General features: G+C 43.2%; 3 protein-coding genes across 8 annotated transcripts in view; 1 reads left to right on the forward strand and 2 right to left on the reverse strand.

Moving 5' to 3' along the window:
- Positions 1-7,951, forward strand: part of DNAL1 (dynein axonemal light chain 1) — a 40,624-nt gene extending 32,673 nt beyond the window's left edge. Inside the window, exon 8 of one of the 2 annotated variants that reach the window (XM_027552387.1) lies at positions 2,525-7,951. In XM_027552387.1, coding sequence (XP_027408188.1) covers positions 2,525-2,565 — 41 coding nt within the window. In that variant the 3' untranslated portion in view covers positions 2,566-7,951. The remainder of the gene's footprint in view (positions 1-2,524) is intronic. The other variant, XM_027552388.1, reaches the window with a different exon arrangement.
- A 1,910-nt stretch (positions 7,952-9,861) lies between these two features.
- On the reverse strand, positions 9,862-12,532 carry PNMA1 (PNMA family member 1). The gene has a single exon (XM_027552384.1). The coding sequence runs from the start codon at positions 11,703-11,705 to the stop codon at positions 10,644-10,646; it is 1,062 nt and encodes a 353-aa protein (XP_027408185.1). The 5' UTR covers positions 11,706-12,532; the 3' UTR covers positions 9,862-10,643.
- A 740-nt stretch (positions 12,533-13,272) lies between these two features.
- Positions 13,273-18,270, reverse strand: part of ELMSAN1 (ELM2 and Myb/SANT domain containing 1) — a 72,688-nt gene continuing 67,690 nt past the window's right edge. For 4 of the 5 annotated variants that reach the window (XM_027552379.1, XM_027552381.1, XM_027552378.1 and 1 more), the window contains exons 12-13: positions 17,197-17,393; positions 13,273-16,708 (exon numbers count right to left, since the gene is read on the reverse strand). In XM_027552379.1, coding sequence (XP_027408180.1) covers positions 16,531-16,708; positions 17,197-17,393 — 375 coding nt within the window. In that variant the 3' untranslated portion in view covers positions 13,273-16,530. Of the gene's footprint in view, positions 16,709-17,192; positions 17,394-18,270 lie in introns of those variants that run through there. The other variant, XM_027552383.1, reaches the window with a different exon arrangement.

Raw genomic sequence — 18,270 nt, forward strand, 5'->3', positions numbered from 1 at the left:
ACTGATTGGGTTCAAGTCCCAGTTCCACCACTTATTAGCTTTTTTGTCATGGGTTCAAGTCCCAGTTCTACCACTTAATAGCTTTTTTTGTCATTTTACTGATTAATAATTCACCTTACCAAACTTTCTTCTTTTGTCATCTAAAAACTAGAAATGATAAAAGTCACAGACCTCTCTGGGTCACTCCTCCTCCCAGTGGTGCTATCAGGAAGCCATTCATGCAGTATGTTCCCTTTTTTCCCTCTGGTCACTTATCAAAGGGTAAAATAACAAAAACTGTAGACTGCCTCTTGTGAGAGGTATAGGAATAAACACGAAGAGGCAAACAGGTTTCTTAGATACTGGTGATGTTCTATTTCTTAAATTGGATGATGGATATATAAAAATTGGTTCTGTTATTCTTTAAATTATTTATATTGTACCTATATGAAAGAATGTTCATAATTTAAAATAAAATAGCAGAAAAGAGAGGGTATGTTAGAGTCTTGGACTTTAGCCTTTTTATGTTCGACTTTGGTTAGACTCCAAAACTATTTGAAATCATTTATCTTCCTTTCTGAATGTGCACAGAAAGTGAATCTCTTCCATTAAGAATAGAAAAGAATCTCTTATGTAGACCCTGAATAGACCATGCCATATTTAGCCTTTTGGACCAAGTATTGCCTTCAGGCCGGTATGAGGAGCCCCTGGAAGAATGACCTTGGTCTACCTTAAACCAGTGAGATAGAACATACATGGCCATGGCTACTAACAAGCCTATTTTTGCTCCTCTTCAGTTGCTTGTAAGAAAAAGTGAGAGATGTTAAAGAGCTAAAATGAAAAAGACAGACTATACCAAATGTTAGTAGAAAATGGAGCAACTAGAACTCTCATAACCTGCTGGACGGCAACATAACTTGGCATAACTTTGGAAAACTAGCATTATCTACAAAAGCACTACATACACACGCCTTATGACCCAGCAGATTTTCTCCTAGTTACATACCCAAAAGAAAAGAGTATGGATGTTTACCAAAAGGCAGTATGACAATGCTTATAGCACCACTATTTTAATAACTGTACATTGGAAACAACCCAAATGCCCACCAACAATAAATAAATTACGACATATTCGTACAATGGAACATTAAACAACAATGAGAATGAATGAACTATAATTTCACACAATGTACATGAATGATACAAACATATTGTTGAGCAAAAGAAGCCAAACACAGAGTATATGCAATATCGTTCTATTCATACCAATTTCAAAATCAGGCAACATAATCTATGGTGTTAGACATTAGGATAGAATATACCTTTTGTTGGGGGACAATGACAAGAAGGGGGCTTGAGGAAGTTTAGGGGATTCTGATAATGTTCTCTTCCTAATCTGGGTGCTGGTTACCAGATATGTCCATTTTGGGTACGGCTATCAATCTGCATACTTACAGTTTGTGTACTTTGTATTTCAACAAGACATTCACTAGCCCCCATAAACAGATGCTGTGGGAAGTACAGAGAGGTAAAACTCTGCTCAATGCCATAAAGAAGAATCACACAGGAAGAGGCACTGGAGTTGGTTCTTAATTAAAGCTAGGGCTTAGATGGGAGGTGTGTTGGGAAGGCCATTCCAAAATGGAGGAACTTTGTTAACCAAGAATCCAGAGGTGTAGTGGTTTGCAAGATAAGTTTGGGAAACAGTTGAGTTGATCAGTTTATCCGGAGTGGAGGGTGACTGATTGAAGAGGTAAGACAGAATAGTTGACTAAGGTCAAATTATGCTGCTGCTGCTACGTCGCTTCAGTCGTGTCCGACTCTGTGCGACCCCATAGACGGCAGCCCACCAGGTTTCCCCATCCCTGGGATTCTCCAGGCAAGAACACTGGAGTGGGTTGCCATTTCCTTTTCCAATGCATGAAAGTGAAAAGTGAAGGTGAAGTCGCTCAGTCATGTCCGACTCTAGCGACCCCATGGACTACAGCCCACCAGGCTCCTCCGTCCATGGGATTTTCCAGGCAAGAGTACTGGAGTGGGGTGCCATATGGGCATGCTTCAAATGCCAGAGCTCAGAAATGGGTTTGCCCAGTGAGAGCTGAGGTTGTATTTTGTTTTTTGTTCCTTGGTTCTTTTTATTTTTTTCCAATTTATCCTCAATGTTTAATATCTGGGGGAGTAACATGGAAATTCAGATTCTGGCAATACTGGGATTGCATATCTTATTGTGAAAAATGAGTATTTCTTTGTGTTTAATGTACAGACGTTTTCTTGTGTTATAGGGCCTTATTTTTCTGCCTGGTACCTGTAGGTGTTTTTATTTGCAGCTCTTCATTTGGGGAGCTGAATATTTATAATTACCTAATCAGCTTGGAAATTCTTCTTAGAGGTTTTTTAGATAACTTGAAATATAAAAGATTATTTTGTGGTATCATTTTATTATAGCACACTTCACAGCATCCTCAGGTTTACAAAAAAATATTTTCATGTAGAATTTCACAATCTCTTGAGAATGACCAGAAATAATTTTCTTTTTCATTTTTAGGTACCCCAGTAATTAAAGAAGATGAGGAAGAAGATAACTAACACTACGTTTTCCACTTTGTGTTAACTTATTTAAATGTCATAAGAATAGATAAGTTTTGTATAGTTGTTTATTTTAAAGATTCTGTGTGGGGCAAATGGTTCTTAGACCTCTCATTCCTATCTTTTATTCTCTTAAACCTATTCAGTATCTCTCCCCCACAACAACACCAACCTTATATATTCTAGTTCTCTTTTTAGAAACTACACATTTTCAGGTTTTGTCTTCAGTCCCAGTTACATACTGTGTGGCCCCATCTACTGAAACCTTCATAGACCAGTCATTTTTAATAACAAAAGAAATGTGTTGCTTTATTCAGTTTGTTTAGATTTGTTTTAGGCCAGACATTTAAATATATATACTTAACTATTGAATCTGTAGGCCATCTTTCCTGAAGGTCCATCTCTTTATGACTCAGAAGCACAAATATGCCATGCCTTTGGTTCGGGAAGAGTTCCTCTTAGAATTACAGCAGCAGCCCTAGAATCAAGACACCAAAGTCGAATTGGAAAAGTTAGAGTGAAAAAAGGAAAAATGAGTACCTTGGAGGCCTTATAAGCCCATGTTGTATTTACTTATCTTTTGTTCCACAAGTGTGCGCATTGTCAACTGGAATTTACGTTGTGTTGACCTGCATGTCCACTCAAGTCCTGTACACAATCAGCCAATTGTTCTGTGATCCAGGTCAGTGGTTAAAATGACTGTCATGATCACTCCTTTGACCTGTACTTTGGCCTTATTACACATGTGGACCTAATCTTAGGCACACTTTTTTGGTTTATAGTTCCTTATTTGTTAAATAAGGAAATGTATATAAGCAGTAGTTATATTTGAATTCCTAGCTTAAATGTTGGCCATTCATATTTTTTAAAATTTGCCCTAATAACTTCGGTCTGTTGACTGTCACGTTGAAAGAAGTAATTGTTGTGAAGGTAAAGAACTTAAAAGACTGGATTTGGTATCTTTCAATAAGTCAAATTTAGTATTTCAAAGTATATTTTTAGAAATGTTTAAGTTAAACAGCTCTAAAAATAAATTATGTAAATGGTTGTGGAAGGAAAAGATGTTTCATTATGGAATCCCAGGCAAATGGCAATATTTTTAAGGATTGCCTCTTCTGTGAAGGATACTAGGTGATTTAACCTCAAAACTGCAAAGCAATAGCTGGATGCAGAGTTTAGAATTTATCATATAAGAAAAATTTGTTTTTGGAAAATGCAAGATATGGTAGTCAGTAATCCAGATGAAGTCCCTAGTAGTCTGTGACTGGGTCACTGATAGACTGCAAAAAAGAAGAAGAGGCCCTCTGCCAAATTGTGCCTAAAGTCCCTCAACCAGAGATTATTAATGGTTGCTATTAATATTTCCCCATTTACTTATGTAAAACCAGTCAAAGAAACAAAAGTAGTCCTGGCTTTCAGAAGTTTGCAGCTATTTTAGTAGGAACTACATGATTTCTCTGAATCACTCTGATCAAAAGGGACCCACTGCTTTGACAATCAATTCTAAATAAGTCTAGTGCTTTTTTAGCTTCTTTATGCTCTTCCTTAGTTTGATAGGAAGAAATCTTTGCTCTGACTGGCTTATACATTCAGAGCCTTTGAGTATTTTTTTCTGAACCATAGGCAATGAGAATTACCCTTGGTGATATTTAAGGCCCATAAACTAAGAGGGAAGACAATCTTTTCTTGTACTTTGCACTTCATCTAGTAAGTAAGTTTGAAGCCATATTGCTATGCATGGATGTATTTTCAAAAGTTATGCTGGAAGTGAATATAATAGGGAATGAATGAATGACTTCATATTGAATTTATTTATAAAATGGCTTACACTGTTGATGATTGACTTTTTTGAATTCTGTAGTATAGAAACTAATTTTCTTTTTCTCCTTTTTTTTTAAAAAGTTTTAATTGGAGGATAATTGCTTTATCTCCTTGTTTCTTAATGTCTTTTAATCACTGGTAGTTCTCAGAGAAGTGTAAGGTGCTTTTCTGTGTTAATTTCACACACAATTTATAGTTCAGTTTCACTCAGCAAATATTTGAATGACTTCTGTGCATCCTTTTCTTAGAATTAGAGCGAGAATTCATGTCATTAGAAAATGAAAGATAAGGTATATGAAGAAGTTCAGAATATTCTTTCAACTAATTCTTTATGTCATCCTTTACTGCTGCAAATTTAGCTGATAGTAAATGCCTTTGGTTTATGCTTCTAGGATTAGATATTTGACCTACTTGAAGTGGATTCTGTGTTCCTTGCTTAAGACATAATGCCATTTTAGTGGATCATTCAATTTCTTCTATTCCTGTAGTGATGGAATCAGTGAAAGTGAAAAGTGAAGGTCACGGTTGTGTCTGACTCTTTGTGATCCTGTGGACTGTAGCCTGCCAGGCTCCTCTGTCCCTGGAATTCTCCAGGCCAGAATACTGGAGTGGGTAGCTGTTCCCTTCTCCAGGGAATCTTCCTGACCCAGGGATTGAACCAGGGTCTCCTGCATTGCAGGCAGATTCTTTACCAGCTGAGCTACCAGGGAATCAGTACAGTATTTTAATTTTTCACAGGAAATTTTATTATAGCCTACTGAGGAATTCAGCTTTCCTATGCTCCCTAACTCTAAGCTTATATTGTATTACCTAGTCAGGTTTTGAAAGATTTTTGTGTTCTTTGTAAATAGGAGTGTGTTCCTTTAAACCAGAGTTTCTCAACCTGGCACTATTAATATTTTACGCTGGATAGTGTTGCAGGGTATGGCTGGCTGTTCCTTGTAGTAGGGGATGTTTAGCAGCATCTCTGGCTTTTACACACTAGATGCCAGTAGAACACTCTCCCATGTTGTGACAACCAAAAGTGTCTGTAGACATCGCCATCTGCCCTGTGGGGCACAAGGGTGGGAACAGATTTGCCCCTGGTTAAGAACCAGTGCTTTGTAGAAACATTCCTTTTTCCAAGGTCCATTTATTTTCATTCTGTAGTCATATGCTCGGAGAAGGCAATGGCACCCCACTCCAGTACTCTCGCCTGGAAAATCCCATGGATGGAGGAGCCTGGGAGGCTGCAGTCCATGGAGTCGTGAAGAGTCTGACACAACTGAGAGACTTCACTTTCACTTTTCATTTTCATGCATTGGAGAAGGAAATGGCAACCCACTCCAGTGTTCTTGCCTGGAGAATCCCAGGGACGGGGGAGCCTGGTGGGCTGCTGTTTATGTGGTCGCACAGAGTCGGACATGACTGAAGCGATTTAGCAGCAGCAGCAGTCATATGCTACCTGAGTTGTTTCAGAGGTGATATATTTGATAATCATGGATAGAAGGAAATGGTCACTGGTGTTTTCCTTGTAATGCTGTTTTTAATAATTTTCATGTAACATTAGAAACTCAGGGCTGGAAGGCTCAACTTATGTTTTTCAGCAGGGTCTCTACTTTTATTGTTTAGCATTCTTACTTAGGACAATAAGTGTTAACCTACCTCTCCTTACTATCAACAGAATCCAATTTTATGATAGATTTTGCTTTGTCTCTGAAGTTTAACATTTTGAGTGTAGAAAACAGATCATCATTCTTTAGGTGTTCATTCTTTATTCATTGTCCAATAATGCACAAATTTTGTAGACTGTAGCAGTCATTAAATACAGAAAAATATTGTATAAAATTTGGTAATTATATATCAAAGTAGCTGGCATAGACACTAACTTTGCATGTGATCAGAAGAATGTCTGGTCATAATTGCCCAGTAACTTGGTATGGTTACTGGATCTATTCCACAAATAGAGGTGGTATAAGACATGTTAATGTGGTTCCTGTGTAAAGAGAAAATTTGACTTGAATAGACGCTTCTGATACCTCTTACCAGTTGGCCTCAAGTAGAATGAGGAGGAGTAAGAAATGAATCTTAACAGTTAACTTATCCTCAGAGTTGGTGATGTGTAAGTTGAGTTGAAGGTAGTTGTCTATGTGACCCAGAATCTTCCAGCTGGATTTTTCTTAGGACAAAATGGAAAATGCGTAGGGCCTGGAAAGGTTGGATTAAGTGACTAACTTAAAAAAAAAGAACTGGGGGGAAGTGTCAAAGCATTGATCATGAGTAGTCTGATTGTCTAAACTGCAATCTAATTGTCTGTTCACAGAGACCTTACGTTGTAAATATTGGCAAAGGGAGAAAAATAACTGTTAAATTGGAAGTTATCCTTTAGCAGAAATCAGTTCCTTTGGCATGCATTTTATTTGGCCTGCTTAATATGTCTGTAAATAACTGAATATAAAACAAATTCAGTGCAGCAGAGCTGGTGCTTCTGACACAGCTAACTTGACCATATTCCTTTATCTTCACTTTAGCATGAGTGTTTTTAACTATAAAGTAAGTGCAATAAAAAAAAAAAAATTAAGGGTATGTTTTTTTAAAAAATCACTGAACTTTTAGAAATCCCTCATTTATATCTCCATTCCTGCCTTATTATCAACCAGCGACTACAAAGAAAGAAAATGAACAAGTAGACTGAGTCTTACCTTTTTCTAACCTAAGATAAATTTTCACTTGACATTTGGAGGAGTCATAACTGGATTCTAGTTAATTTCCCATATTGGGCTGGTTAGAAGGAACCAGCCAACCAAATTATGATCTAGCAAATTTAACAAGGAGGTGAGGGAGAGGAAGCTATTTTACAGTCGATTTGCACTTTAAAATGAACTGGATGTTGGTGAAAAGTACTCTCAAAGGGCAGATGGGTAAATACCCAGCCTGCATGTGGATATTAGAGAATTAAAGTTCATCCTTGCTTGTTCTGAGCCCACCGGAGCAGTAGTTCTGTGTCATCATAATCAGAGTCAGGATTTCCTTATTTCCCTAGTTGGTGTCATCTTCCATGTCTGCTACATGAAGTCATCCCTCTGGGGGATTTATTAAGTAGAATTCTGCTACTCAGAATGGAAACTTTGTGAGTATTATCTTTCCTACATCTAGATTTAAAAAGTTAATTTAGATGTTGGCTAGATTAAGTTGTGGCTAATGTTACAACGGTGGGATGTTCTTTGCTTTTTTGATCAGCAGGGTACCTGCCTCTGAGGTGCTATTGCCTAGAGGGATCAATATCAAAAGACCAGTGAGTTGGTAGCTGTAGAGAATATGCATACAGGCAGCTCCTTCTCCCAGGGTGTCAGTCATGGTCATGAGCATCATTCCAGAATCTTTGGCTTCTAGAACCAACTCCATTCTGAAGAACATTTTAACATGTATTAATACTTTAGTAATAATCTTTTATATGCAGGAATTTTGTAGCATGACTTTATGACTAAACTTATTGTGTTAAATTATTTAGAAATGTTGAGTTTCCGAATGTTATTTTGTGAGACTTGTTTTAAAACAGTAATAAATTGTGTTATTTTATAGAAAATCTATTTGTATCTTTTTTGATTACTGTCCATTAGTTTTAACTAATATAGAGCAATTATGTGAACTCTCAATGATACTCAGTTCCAAAGAAATTCAGTCTTTGGATGACATTCCACACAGCTTGTGTGTGAGTGAGAGGGAGAAAAAGAAGGGGGGATTGACTCATTTCTTTGTGCTAAAATTATTTTTCAGTAGTTTACTCCTCTCTCAGGTTTGTAAGTCTTACCCAGTTCTCTGGGCACCATTTCAAATGACTTAAGATCCTGGAAGAAGCACTTCCAGAGACAGCAAGTTACTACTGCACTTGGCCATTGCTAGTCCTCTCCTCATCTCCAGAAGTGTACAAGGTTAAGCTTGGCAGATAGGCCCTTGATTTGTTGCCTGAAATGGCCTGGTGTTGGCTAGCTCTTTTCTGATACACAAGAAACAGGAAGAACCCAGCAATAGCAATGATATTACACATTTTCCCAGCACATATTCTATGCTGTCAAATGTAACTCTGGTCACAGAATGGGACTGTATTGCAGTTTCTGCTTCTTTATTCCACAGTTCTTTGATTATGAGGATATGTTTCTTGCTGTTGTCCTCCTTTATAAAGCAGATTTTGAGCCTATAAAGAGAAAACCTTAATTCAGATCATAAATAGCACGTTATTTTCAGTTCATTGTTTTCTAGAATAAAGGGTGAACATCTAGAATTCTGACATTGTTTTCTGCCATATATATGTATTGCATTAGTATGTGTGTATGTATATGTAGATATATGCAATTATAGTGAGAGAATCCTAAGTGATGACTTTCCCTCCTAAAATGCAATCAATTCTGCAGCCATAAAAAGATATGGTGTATCCCTATATATGGATAAAGTATGTCCATATTGGGTAAAAAACATGAAGAACCTATTACTTCTTTTTGTTATGAGTGTAATATGTGTATATGTGTATGGTGGGAAGAGGGTGTATGTTTATGATGGCATGTTGGTGAGAAGGTGGGAGTGAGTGTGTGAAGACAGGATTGTGAGAGGTGAGGAGAGTGTGTACCAGTGCCAAGCCTGTGGGAGTGGAGGAGGAGGTTATGAGTGGGGAAGAGGGGGATGCAGACATGCTTGTGGAGGTGAGTTAAGGTCTGCAAATGTGTTGTGGGGGTCAAAGATGTGACGTGTGTGTTGAGAGAAGAAAGGAAGATGGAGGAACAGACATGGTAAGTGAGGACATGAATGAGTGTACAGAAAAATATACCCATACAAAAATATACCATATACCAATTATCAGCCTTTATAAATAAGTTTACCTTGTGATCATTACACAGACCAGCTAGCCTTGTTACTATGGGAAAACTCCACTGAACTCTTATGTTCATTTAATCACTTCTGGATTTACTAGAATTTCAAAAGATGGACAACTTCAGTCACTGAATCTCTGGAACCAAATAAACATGTTTTAAGTTGTATTTCTCTTTTTATATCCTCTTGATATAAGTGACTGCTGTGATACTGAACCATCAATTTTATACAAGTATGATGAGTTATTATTCCTGCAGTGAAACAGTTTTAGCTGAAAAAAGATTTACAAGGGCGGCAGGGGGTGGGGGCATGGGGGGTGCGGGGGAAGCATTGCTAGATAACCTCCTAAACTCCATTTCAGGATTTTCTAACATTTTATAGTAAGTTAATATTTAGTTTATAGTAAGTTAATATTTAGTTGATTTTGCCTTCAAACACTTCTCTGGTAGAAAACATGCAAAGATTGAATATATTGAAAGGTACTGCAACTTCAAATTACATAGTATGATATAAAACTTAAAAGAACTGAGGTTTGGGGTTTTTTTCAGTGACATGGCGAAGTCTTCCTAAGAAGATCATAGAGCTTAATTACACTGAAATTTTTCATACATGTCAGAAAAACAAGACAAGAGAATTTAAAAAATATTTTTATTAATAAACACGTATTTGATAACTTCAAACTGAGAACCAGCATGAACAAGGTAAACTACTCTTCAATGATAAAGATTTGAAATGGGGGAATAGATACTGAGCTGGTTCATATTAACCTCCCTGTTCTATTCCTATCTTGTTCAGTGAAGACTTGATACACAACTCTGTAAGTGCAGTATTTCTAACACCTCCTTTTACAGCCTCAGAACGCGTCTCAGTTAAACTGATCTAGATGTTTAAAGATGAAAAATGAGAAATTTGCACTGGAAAGTTGAATAATATCTAATTCACACTTCTTTCCATTAATATAAATCAGGAACAATTTACAGTAAACACAAAAACTACTCACAAGAGTAGTAATAACAACAGTTCACATTTTTACTCAACACTTCCTGTGTGAGCCATGCCATGCACTAAACTTCTGAACACACAATTTCACATTCAGTTACCTCTGGGAAGTGTCACGAGTTCCCATGGTTTTCACAACTGATGATGATGCCATGATGACAGCTTGCAGCACTGACAACTTGCACTGTCCAAGCCTTTCCCTGGCATTGTGGCTGACATGACTCACTTGTACTGCAGCAGCTCTGGTGCTCGCTTGCAAGGTTTTACCAATGTTAACGTCAATATGCAGGCCTGACTTACCCCAGGAAAATCACACTAAGTCTTTACCACTAGGTGACATACCTGCAGGACAGCACAGAAACACGAAAAGCAGCTGTGATCTAGGTCTGCACTAAAGTCCGTTTTCTCGGGACTCAGAAGTGCCCCTCCAGGCCTAACTGCAAGAGGGCGGCTTCAGCTGCCGCCTCCTCTTCCTTGGCCTCCTCCTCACGGATCTGCACAAGCAACTGGAAGAGGTTAGGGGCCGGCCCTTCCGCAGCCCCGGTCAGCCATAGCTGCCTTCGGATGGCCCCGCTGTGGTTGGCCCCCGCAATGACTTGTTCCAGGCGGGCTTGGTTCACGTTCTCTTTATCTATGGCTCCCTTCTCCACCACCTTCTGCAGCAGGGGCTCCAGACGAATGACATAAGCAGATAATTTTTCTCCCGGGTTCTGGTAAGTGTTCAGAAATCTGACCTGCACATCCCTGGAGCTCTCCACGCTTCCAAACACCTGCTCAAGTGCCTTCAGGCATTCGGCGGTGGTAATATCTGGGTTGTTGGTCTTGAGGATGCGGATGACATCAGCGGCAGGGCCTCGAAGACTCTCCATCAACCGCCGCCTCTTTTCTATATCAGACACCTGCCACTCCTCAATGACCTCATTAGCGTGTTCCAGCCAGGGCTCAAATGTCTCCTCCCCAGGCCCCGGGATGTCCCTCCCCGAGAACAACGTCAGCTTCTTGTACCATATGGACTCTATAAGAGGCTTAATAACATTATCCAAAATATAGTTTAGCATCTCTGCTGGCATATCTGGGCCTGGGGCTGGAGAGGAGTTCTCAAACCCAAGGACACGGGCAACATCTTGCACAGTCCATCCCTCTCGGGCTAGGAAGAGATGCAACCTTTCTAGAAATTCAGCGTCGGAAGTCGGAGGCTTAAAGACTACTTTCCAGACCCCTCCTTTACCCGGCATCTCCCTGGGGATGGCAGCGTAATCCACAGTGCCAGTGAGCTCTAACAAGGCTGCTTTGGCATTCTCTTCCCTCCAGAACATTCTCCCAAGCACTCGATAGTGCACCTGGGGCATCGCAGCCTGGAGGGTCTCTTCGATTTCAGCCTCATCGCAGTTCACCGGGATCCCCCAGACCAGCAGGGCTCTCTGGGAATTCACATCCATCCCTCTACACCAGTCTTCCAACAGTGTCATCGCCATTTCCCCAACTATCAAGGGCCCCTGATAGTTGGGTTATCAGGGGGTTAGATACGAGTCAAAACTGTGGCTCCCTGTGCTAAAGGACTTAGGACGACAGCGGACACTCCCCTGCAATTTGCCCGAGGAGTCAAGCTTCACGCAATCACAATTAACGAACGACACCAGAATCCGGCTCTCGTCCTTCCACTGCCCCCACCAACGTCCGTCCTCCACGTCCTCGGAGCGAAACTTGGGGGATGCTCAGTCACGCGCCCAACGCCATCTTGTGTCTCCGATCGGCATCCGCGGGCCCGGTCCCGCACCTGCAGGCAGGGTGTCGCGTCTCGGCGCAGAGGCCCGGAGGGAAGACAGGCGGAGATGGCAGGAGACGCCGCGCTCTGAAGAGGCCGCCGGGGTGTGATCCCGGGGCGTGGCCGCCCGTTCTCCGCAGCTCAGGCGCCGGCCACTCGCTGCTGCCCCTCCTGGCATCAACCCGGCTTCCGCGGTCAGAGCTCGGCCTTCAGGCGCGCGAGGAGCCGCTCTTCTGCAGACTGCGAACTGTGCCGCCCCTGCAGGGGGAGACTGTCCAGAGGTCGCCGCGAGGCCAGCCCAAGAGCGGCTTCTTCACTGGCGCAGGTACACCCCTCTGGGCGGCGACGACAGTCGGATACCCTGAGCACCAGCAGCCGAGGCGCGGGAAGGAGGCGGAAGCGAGGCTAGAGGCGGCGCCGGCGAAGGCAGGCCGCAGGGGCTGCGCGTGGGCTGTGGCGAGCTGACCCGGAACGGAGAGGCTGCCGGCCTGACTGACCCGCAGCCAGCCCAGGCGTTACTGCGGCAGCGAGGGGCGGGGCCGGCCGGCGAGTGGCTTTCGCCCCGCCCCCGCATCCGAAGCCTGCGCGAGCGTAGCCAAGGCAACGGCGGCCTGGAAGACTCCAGACCCTGACGCTCCGGCTGCCTGCGGTTGCCATGGTGCTAGCAAGGGACTCGCGGAGCGTTCTCTGATGGCGCATTTCCTTTTTCACACTTTCCAGATTTTTTTTCCTTTTTAAACAAAGCACTGTGTTTAAAAGTTTAATTCTGGAGTGCATTGAAAATGATATGAGTCTGTCAAGGAAGACTTAACTCACGTGGCTCCTTCAACCAGTCCAGTTCAGTCGCTCAGTCATTTCCGACTCTTTGCGACCCCATGGACTGCAGCACGCCAGGTCTCCTTGTCCACTCCCAACTCCCGGAGTTTTCTGTTCAAAAACAGATGCGGTACCAGCCAATCGATCGCACTGTGCACCCTCCGCGAACTTCATCCCAATAAGACTAAAACGCTGGAAGTGTGCAGTGTTTTCCTGTCAGACACTGAGTTGAGCCTTTTTCTTCTAAAATTTTGTAAGATCTAGATCTATTAAGTAACCTTTGTAGCCAAGCAAACGCTAGTGTGTTATTTCCCCTGTCCTGGCATCATTGACAATGGACTGATAAAACAGAATGCTTATGGTTCAAAAATTTCACGTAATCCCTTGCAAGCAAACCAAGGCCGATTTACGTCAATCCCAGATGGTTGAAAATCTCCCCTAAAGGACACAGCATTCAACTATGAATTTTTAAAACCTTATTTAATAAAAGGTTTAAAGATACAGAAGAACATTCAAAAGTAAATAAGTTACATAGGTACATTACAATCACATCAGCAAGATTTTCTTTAGTGTGTTAATTTTTTTTTTTATAAAAAGCACACAAAAAATAAAATCTTCAGTCTGGTCTATCACAACTGTACAGCAAAAGAGGTAATATTTATATATATGTACACTATTTTAATATGTAACAGTCTTTTTAAAAAAGGGTGCCACAGGCAGCAAACACACAGAAGGCAGTGTCTGATTTTTTTTTTCAAAATAAAAGGAATATACTTATTTATATGCTATTAAAATATTTGTACAATAATTACAGACTGTCAAGGCTGTTCCTGTGCTCTGTCCCCTCCAAGGCCTTCGACTGAGAGACAAATGAGGAAAAGGTGAAACAGCTGCAAATTGTTAGAGGCAAATATTAACACAGCAAAAATATGGGGAGGACATACAATTGTTTTATAAAAATATGCATACTTCCTGTTAGGTTTGCCAGTATGGTAATAAATACCATCCAAGAAAAGTGAGCCTCAATAAAAACATTTAAATAGCTGAGGCTTGAATATGCGTTGTATTCCTCCTTCATCTTAACATCTGGCATGTGAGAAGAGGTTAGGTCACTGAGGCAGTTAAATATAGACATATTTAGACATAAGCAGCACACGACCTCTGTGCCAGGGTGGAAGTGGGCAGCAGAAAGGATGGGTGTGTACCTTAGCTGTGAGGGGGGCGGCTGAAGGCATGGAGGACAGTGCTGAAGCACTGTCTCCGTGGGTGGGTAAGAGACCTCAGAGATGGTCTAGAACACAGGCACTAGGTTAGTTTCATGCCCTTAGCTGAGTGTAGGTGGAGGCTGAGAGATGGATATGTGAGATGGTGTGGGGAGAACCTTATAAAGCTGAAGGTGTTTATTGTTTAACTTCTTAAAGCAAAGAGTTTTGAGTAGAAGAAAAAAAATACAAGCCGAACATTTTCATAGGGAGAAAGCACCATAAAGGATACACCTATGCCAGCTTCTGTGGCTGCACCTACTTTATGGCAGGTCACGTGCCACAACTTCATCTGTTCGCTAAACATTTCACCTTTTACACTGCATTCTAGATATAAATTCATTCTGAAACATAAACCTAATTTAAAATTCGATGTTGGGTGGGGTTAATACGGAGAGGTACCATCTTGATTTTCTCCATCTATATTCACCTGCTCTTGTCTCTGTGAGCTTAGAAGAGGAAAATCACTCTAGACAAAGGAGGTTTCTGTTACCACATGTCCAAAAAGTGGCCTGAAACTAAATGCAGTTTAAATAGAAAAAAACCTCGGGAAATGTAAGTAGCACTTTGGGGCAAAGCTGCGAAGGCACTCATATTACACGTGATTTAGAAAAGAGCCTAAATTTGCTACCTTCCTGTTTTGGGAGGGTATAGGAGATTTTTGCAATCTTGGGCTATTGAGCATGTAGAAACCTATGGAAGAAACTCACTGGGAAGTTAGAGGTCTAGTTAGTCATCAGGAGTTGAGGAAGGAGGAGAATTTTGTCACTCCCAGAGCTGGGCTCCTGTATAACCATATTAATACAGAAATGAATGCAAAAAAAAAAAAAAACAAACAAACCCCAAAACCTGATAGTGCATAGTTTAGAACAAAACTCCCCACTCCCAGCTACCAATATGATGCCTTTAGGCTATCTCAGAAGAATAGCAGAATGAATACTTTTTGGCTCCTTCCTAACATGTAGACCTGTTATATACTTGCATTCACTTGGAACTTCTTTTTACACAACTAAAGTTGAATAGAAAGATCAGAGAAATAATTCAGCCCTCCTATGGGGCTGGCAAGTGAAGGGGCCTCCTGAATCTTCTAGCCCTTTCACTTCAGTGACTCCATGCCAAATATGGCTTATTCAAGCCAGAAACAAAACCAGAATTCTGGCTTCCAGCCAATCCCCTCAGGCAACTTGAATGTTCAGCAGGGAGAAGAGGTAGCAATAAGAACTGCATTTGATTTCCCTTCACCCTGCTAGCCTGTGGTTTGGTGACACCTTCCACCTGCTTTCAGTGCTACTATCATTCCTGTTGGCAAAACTTCCAGAGCAACGGGGCAAGGGACTTTAAGGGTCTTGGAAATACGAGGTTGGGGGAGGGGGTGCCAAGAAGGTGCCTTGTTTTGGGATAAATGCACTTGGGCCTCTGGAAAGAAGGAAGCCCCTGGTCCCTGAGAGGATGTTAAAAATTAAATATTAAGAATAAATAAATAGCTCCCAAATGACACAAGTCAAGGAATGAAGGCTCCTGTCCAATCTGGCTAGGAGGCCTCCCCCTCCCAGGGAAGGATCCAGAAATCTCCAGCATGCACAACTGAGGGCTGAGCTGTGGATATCAGCTAGACCAGGTACGGTGGGGTTAAGGTGGCAGCTGCCGAGGGCAGAACAAAGGCAAGCAGGGAACTTGCACCAAGGAGGAGCAGGCTGGGCTTAGGCTAAGCTCCCTTAGCAGCCTCCAGGGCCTAAAGGTATTTGGCAAAATGGTGGGAAACCAGAAAAGCCAAGGCCTGTCAGAAGCTCCCTCAGGCCTAGCCCTGGAGCAACTCTGCAAATTGTGCACAGTCCCTTCCCTTCAGCAGGCTGAGAGCATGCAAGGAGCACTGGCTCCTTTCCCGAACATCCGAGAAAACCTTCCTGCCCCGGCAGGCTGACCAGGAATGGGTACCTGTCCTGGTCTCTCTCCCTGCCACCCTCCCCGTTCTGGCAGCCTCCCTCCTGGGGAGGAGGTGGCCTCTATAAGGACACAGTTACCGGAGCAGCCAGGCTGAGCTCCCTCTCGGAGATAGCCACCACACTCCTTCCCAGGGAATCCCTTTCTGGGACTTCGGGCAGGCCTGCGCAGGTCCCCTGGGGGGAGGTGAATGCTGCCAAGGGGGCGCACTTGTGCTTTGCTCTCCATGGTGACCGAGGGGAGCAGGGGGAACAAAGACGGAAGCGGCTGCGTGCTGAGATTGTGGCGCTGGGGCCCCTCCCCAGGGGTAGCCCGGGGGAGCAGGGACTTTCCTAGTTTCTGGAAAGCGGGGAGGAAAACTTCCGACAGACCAAATGCAAGAGAACTGGATCCTACAGCCCTTTACACTGCTCCTGGGACCTTTATAAATAAAAAGGGCCGTTTATTGAATTGTATTCGTTTTGCAGAGACAAGTCCGCGCGATCTCTCCCTCCGCAGGCTCCGGAGCTCCAGGCCTCAGCCTCTCTCGCCCGCACCGCTCTCCTCCCGCAGGGCCGGCTGGTGCGGGGAGGCGGCCGCAGTAGCTGCAGCGGCCGCGGCCTCTTTCTCCTTCTGCCTCAGGGCAGCTGCCTTCTTCTCCTGCTCCGCGTGGCTCTTCATGTGGGCGCTGCGACTCTTCACCTTGAAAAACACCCTGTAGCCGAACAGGAGGGGCTCCAGTCAGGTCTGTCTCCCCCACTGAGACCATAGGGCTAGAGCACTTGCACGTGTCTGTTTGAGTGTGTGTGTGTGTCTGTGTGTGTGAGCACTTGCACGTGTCTGAGTGTGTGTGTGAGCACTTGCGTGTGTGTGTGTGTGTGTGTGTGTGTGTGTGTGTGTGTGTGTGCGTGCGTGCGTGCGTGCGTGCGTGCGTGCGTGCAGTAGGGGCTCCCTGGCCCTTCTGGCTTGCCAGGAGCCACGTGGCCTAGCCCCACCCTCCAACAAAGGCTACCGATTCAGTGACATCATTCCTCTTCTAAAAGCTGCCTAGCGACGTCACTGCCCTGGAAACCCCCTGAGCCAATCAGGAGACGAGGCGCAAGCTGTGACTCCTCCTACTTCTCTGTAGGAATGGCCGCCCGCCCCTCCTCCAACCTCAGCCAACCCGCCAGGTTCCGGTGGAGACTGGGCCTGCCGTCTTACCTGCCGCATTTTTTACAAGGGAAAGTGTTCTCCTGATTCTGGGTCTTATTAAAAGTCTCTGTTTTTTTCTTCTTCTCTGAAAAAGGTAGTGCCCTTCGTGACTTTCCTGGCCCCTCCCTTGGCTTCTCTGAGGCCTGGCCACCCGCAGATCCAGGGGCGTTGGACTCGTGGCTTCGGAGGATGAGGATGTCATTGGCCTGGAGAGAGTCAAAAGAGGAGAGGTGAGAGATTTAGGGAAATGAGAATCCCAAATTCTGGAACATCAGCAAACAGCAGGCTTGTAAAGATCACGCACTCCTGCACAGTGGCCTCCTAGCATGCTCTTGAATCTTTCCAATGACAAGGCACTCAGTGTCTTTTTGGAAGCCCAATCCATCTTTGACCAGCTCCGTTTTTACAAATTGCTGGTACAGTAGTTTGGTGGGACAGCCCTAGCTCTATAAGATAGGACTTCCTGATGCATCTGACAGGGGTCTTGCTTAATTAATGACATGGCTTCACGTTTTCAGTATTTCGTCTGTGACATTATTCCATAAATGATCTTCAAATCTATGTAACATGTCAGGTCACTCAGAGGGTATAGAGGGGACAGAAGGCCCTGCCACCAGAGAACTCAGTCTGAAGGGACAGACACACAGGCAGCTAGCTCATGACAATAGGGGCCACCATGGGAAATGCCAAGCAGGTAACACAGAGCACAAGACACCTGGTGTAGACCTGGAGAGGTGCTGCTCAGGGTATGCGAACCATGGACCTTGGGATATGAGAGACCCAGATGTCCATTAGAAGTCACACGTGCATGCACTGGATCAAACCCCATAGAAAAGCATTCATAAAAGTTCAGCAGAACTCAGTGGAGTGTGTATATAAAGAACAGCTCTTAGAGGAGTGCTACCAAGGCTCAGAAGGGAGCAAACCACTGTGTCTACAGTTTGGGAGTGGGGTTTCCTGCAAGTGTGTAAGTATACAAGTTAAACTAACAAAGACTCTCATACTAGTTTGCCAGCAAAGCCTTCCCAGGGGTCTGTCTCTTGTGGGGCCCTCTCCCTGTCTTTTGTGGGGCCAGGAACAGCT

This window comes from Bos indicus x Bos taurus, chromosome 10 (assembly GCF_003369695.1).
Source record: "Bos indicus x Bos taurus breed Angus x Brahman F1 hybrid chromosome 10, Bos_hybrid_MaternalHap_v2.0, whole genome shotgun sequence".
Classification (NCBI taxonomy): domain Eukaryota; kingdom Metazoa; phylum Chordata; class Mammalia; order Artiodactyla; family Bovidae; genus Bos; species Bos indicus x Bos taurus.

What these genes read in the sequence shown, in the direction of transcription:
- PNMA1 (XM_027552384.1), bottom strand. Translation starts at nt 11,705, where the DNA reads ATGGCGATGACACTGTTGGAAGACTGGTGTAGAGGGATGGATGTGAAT.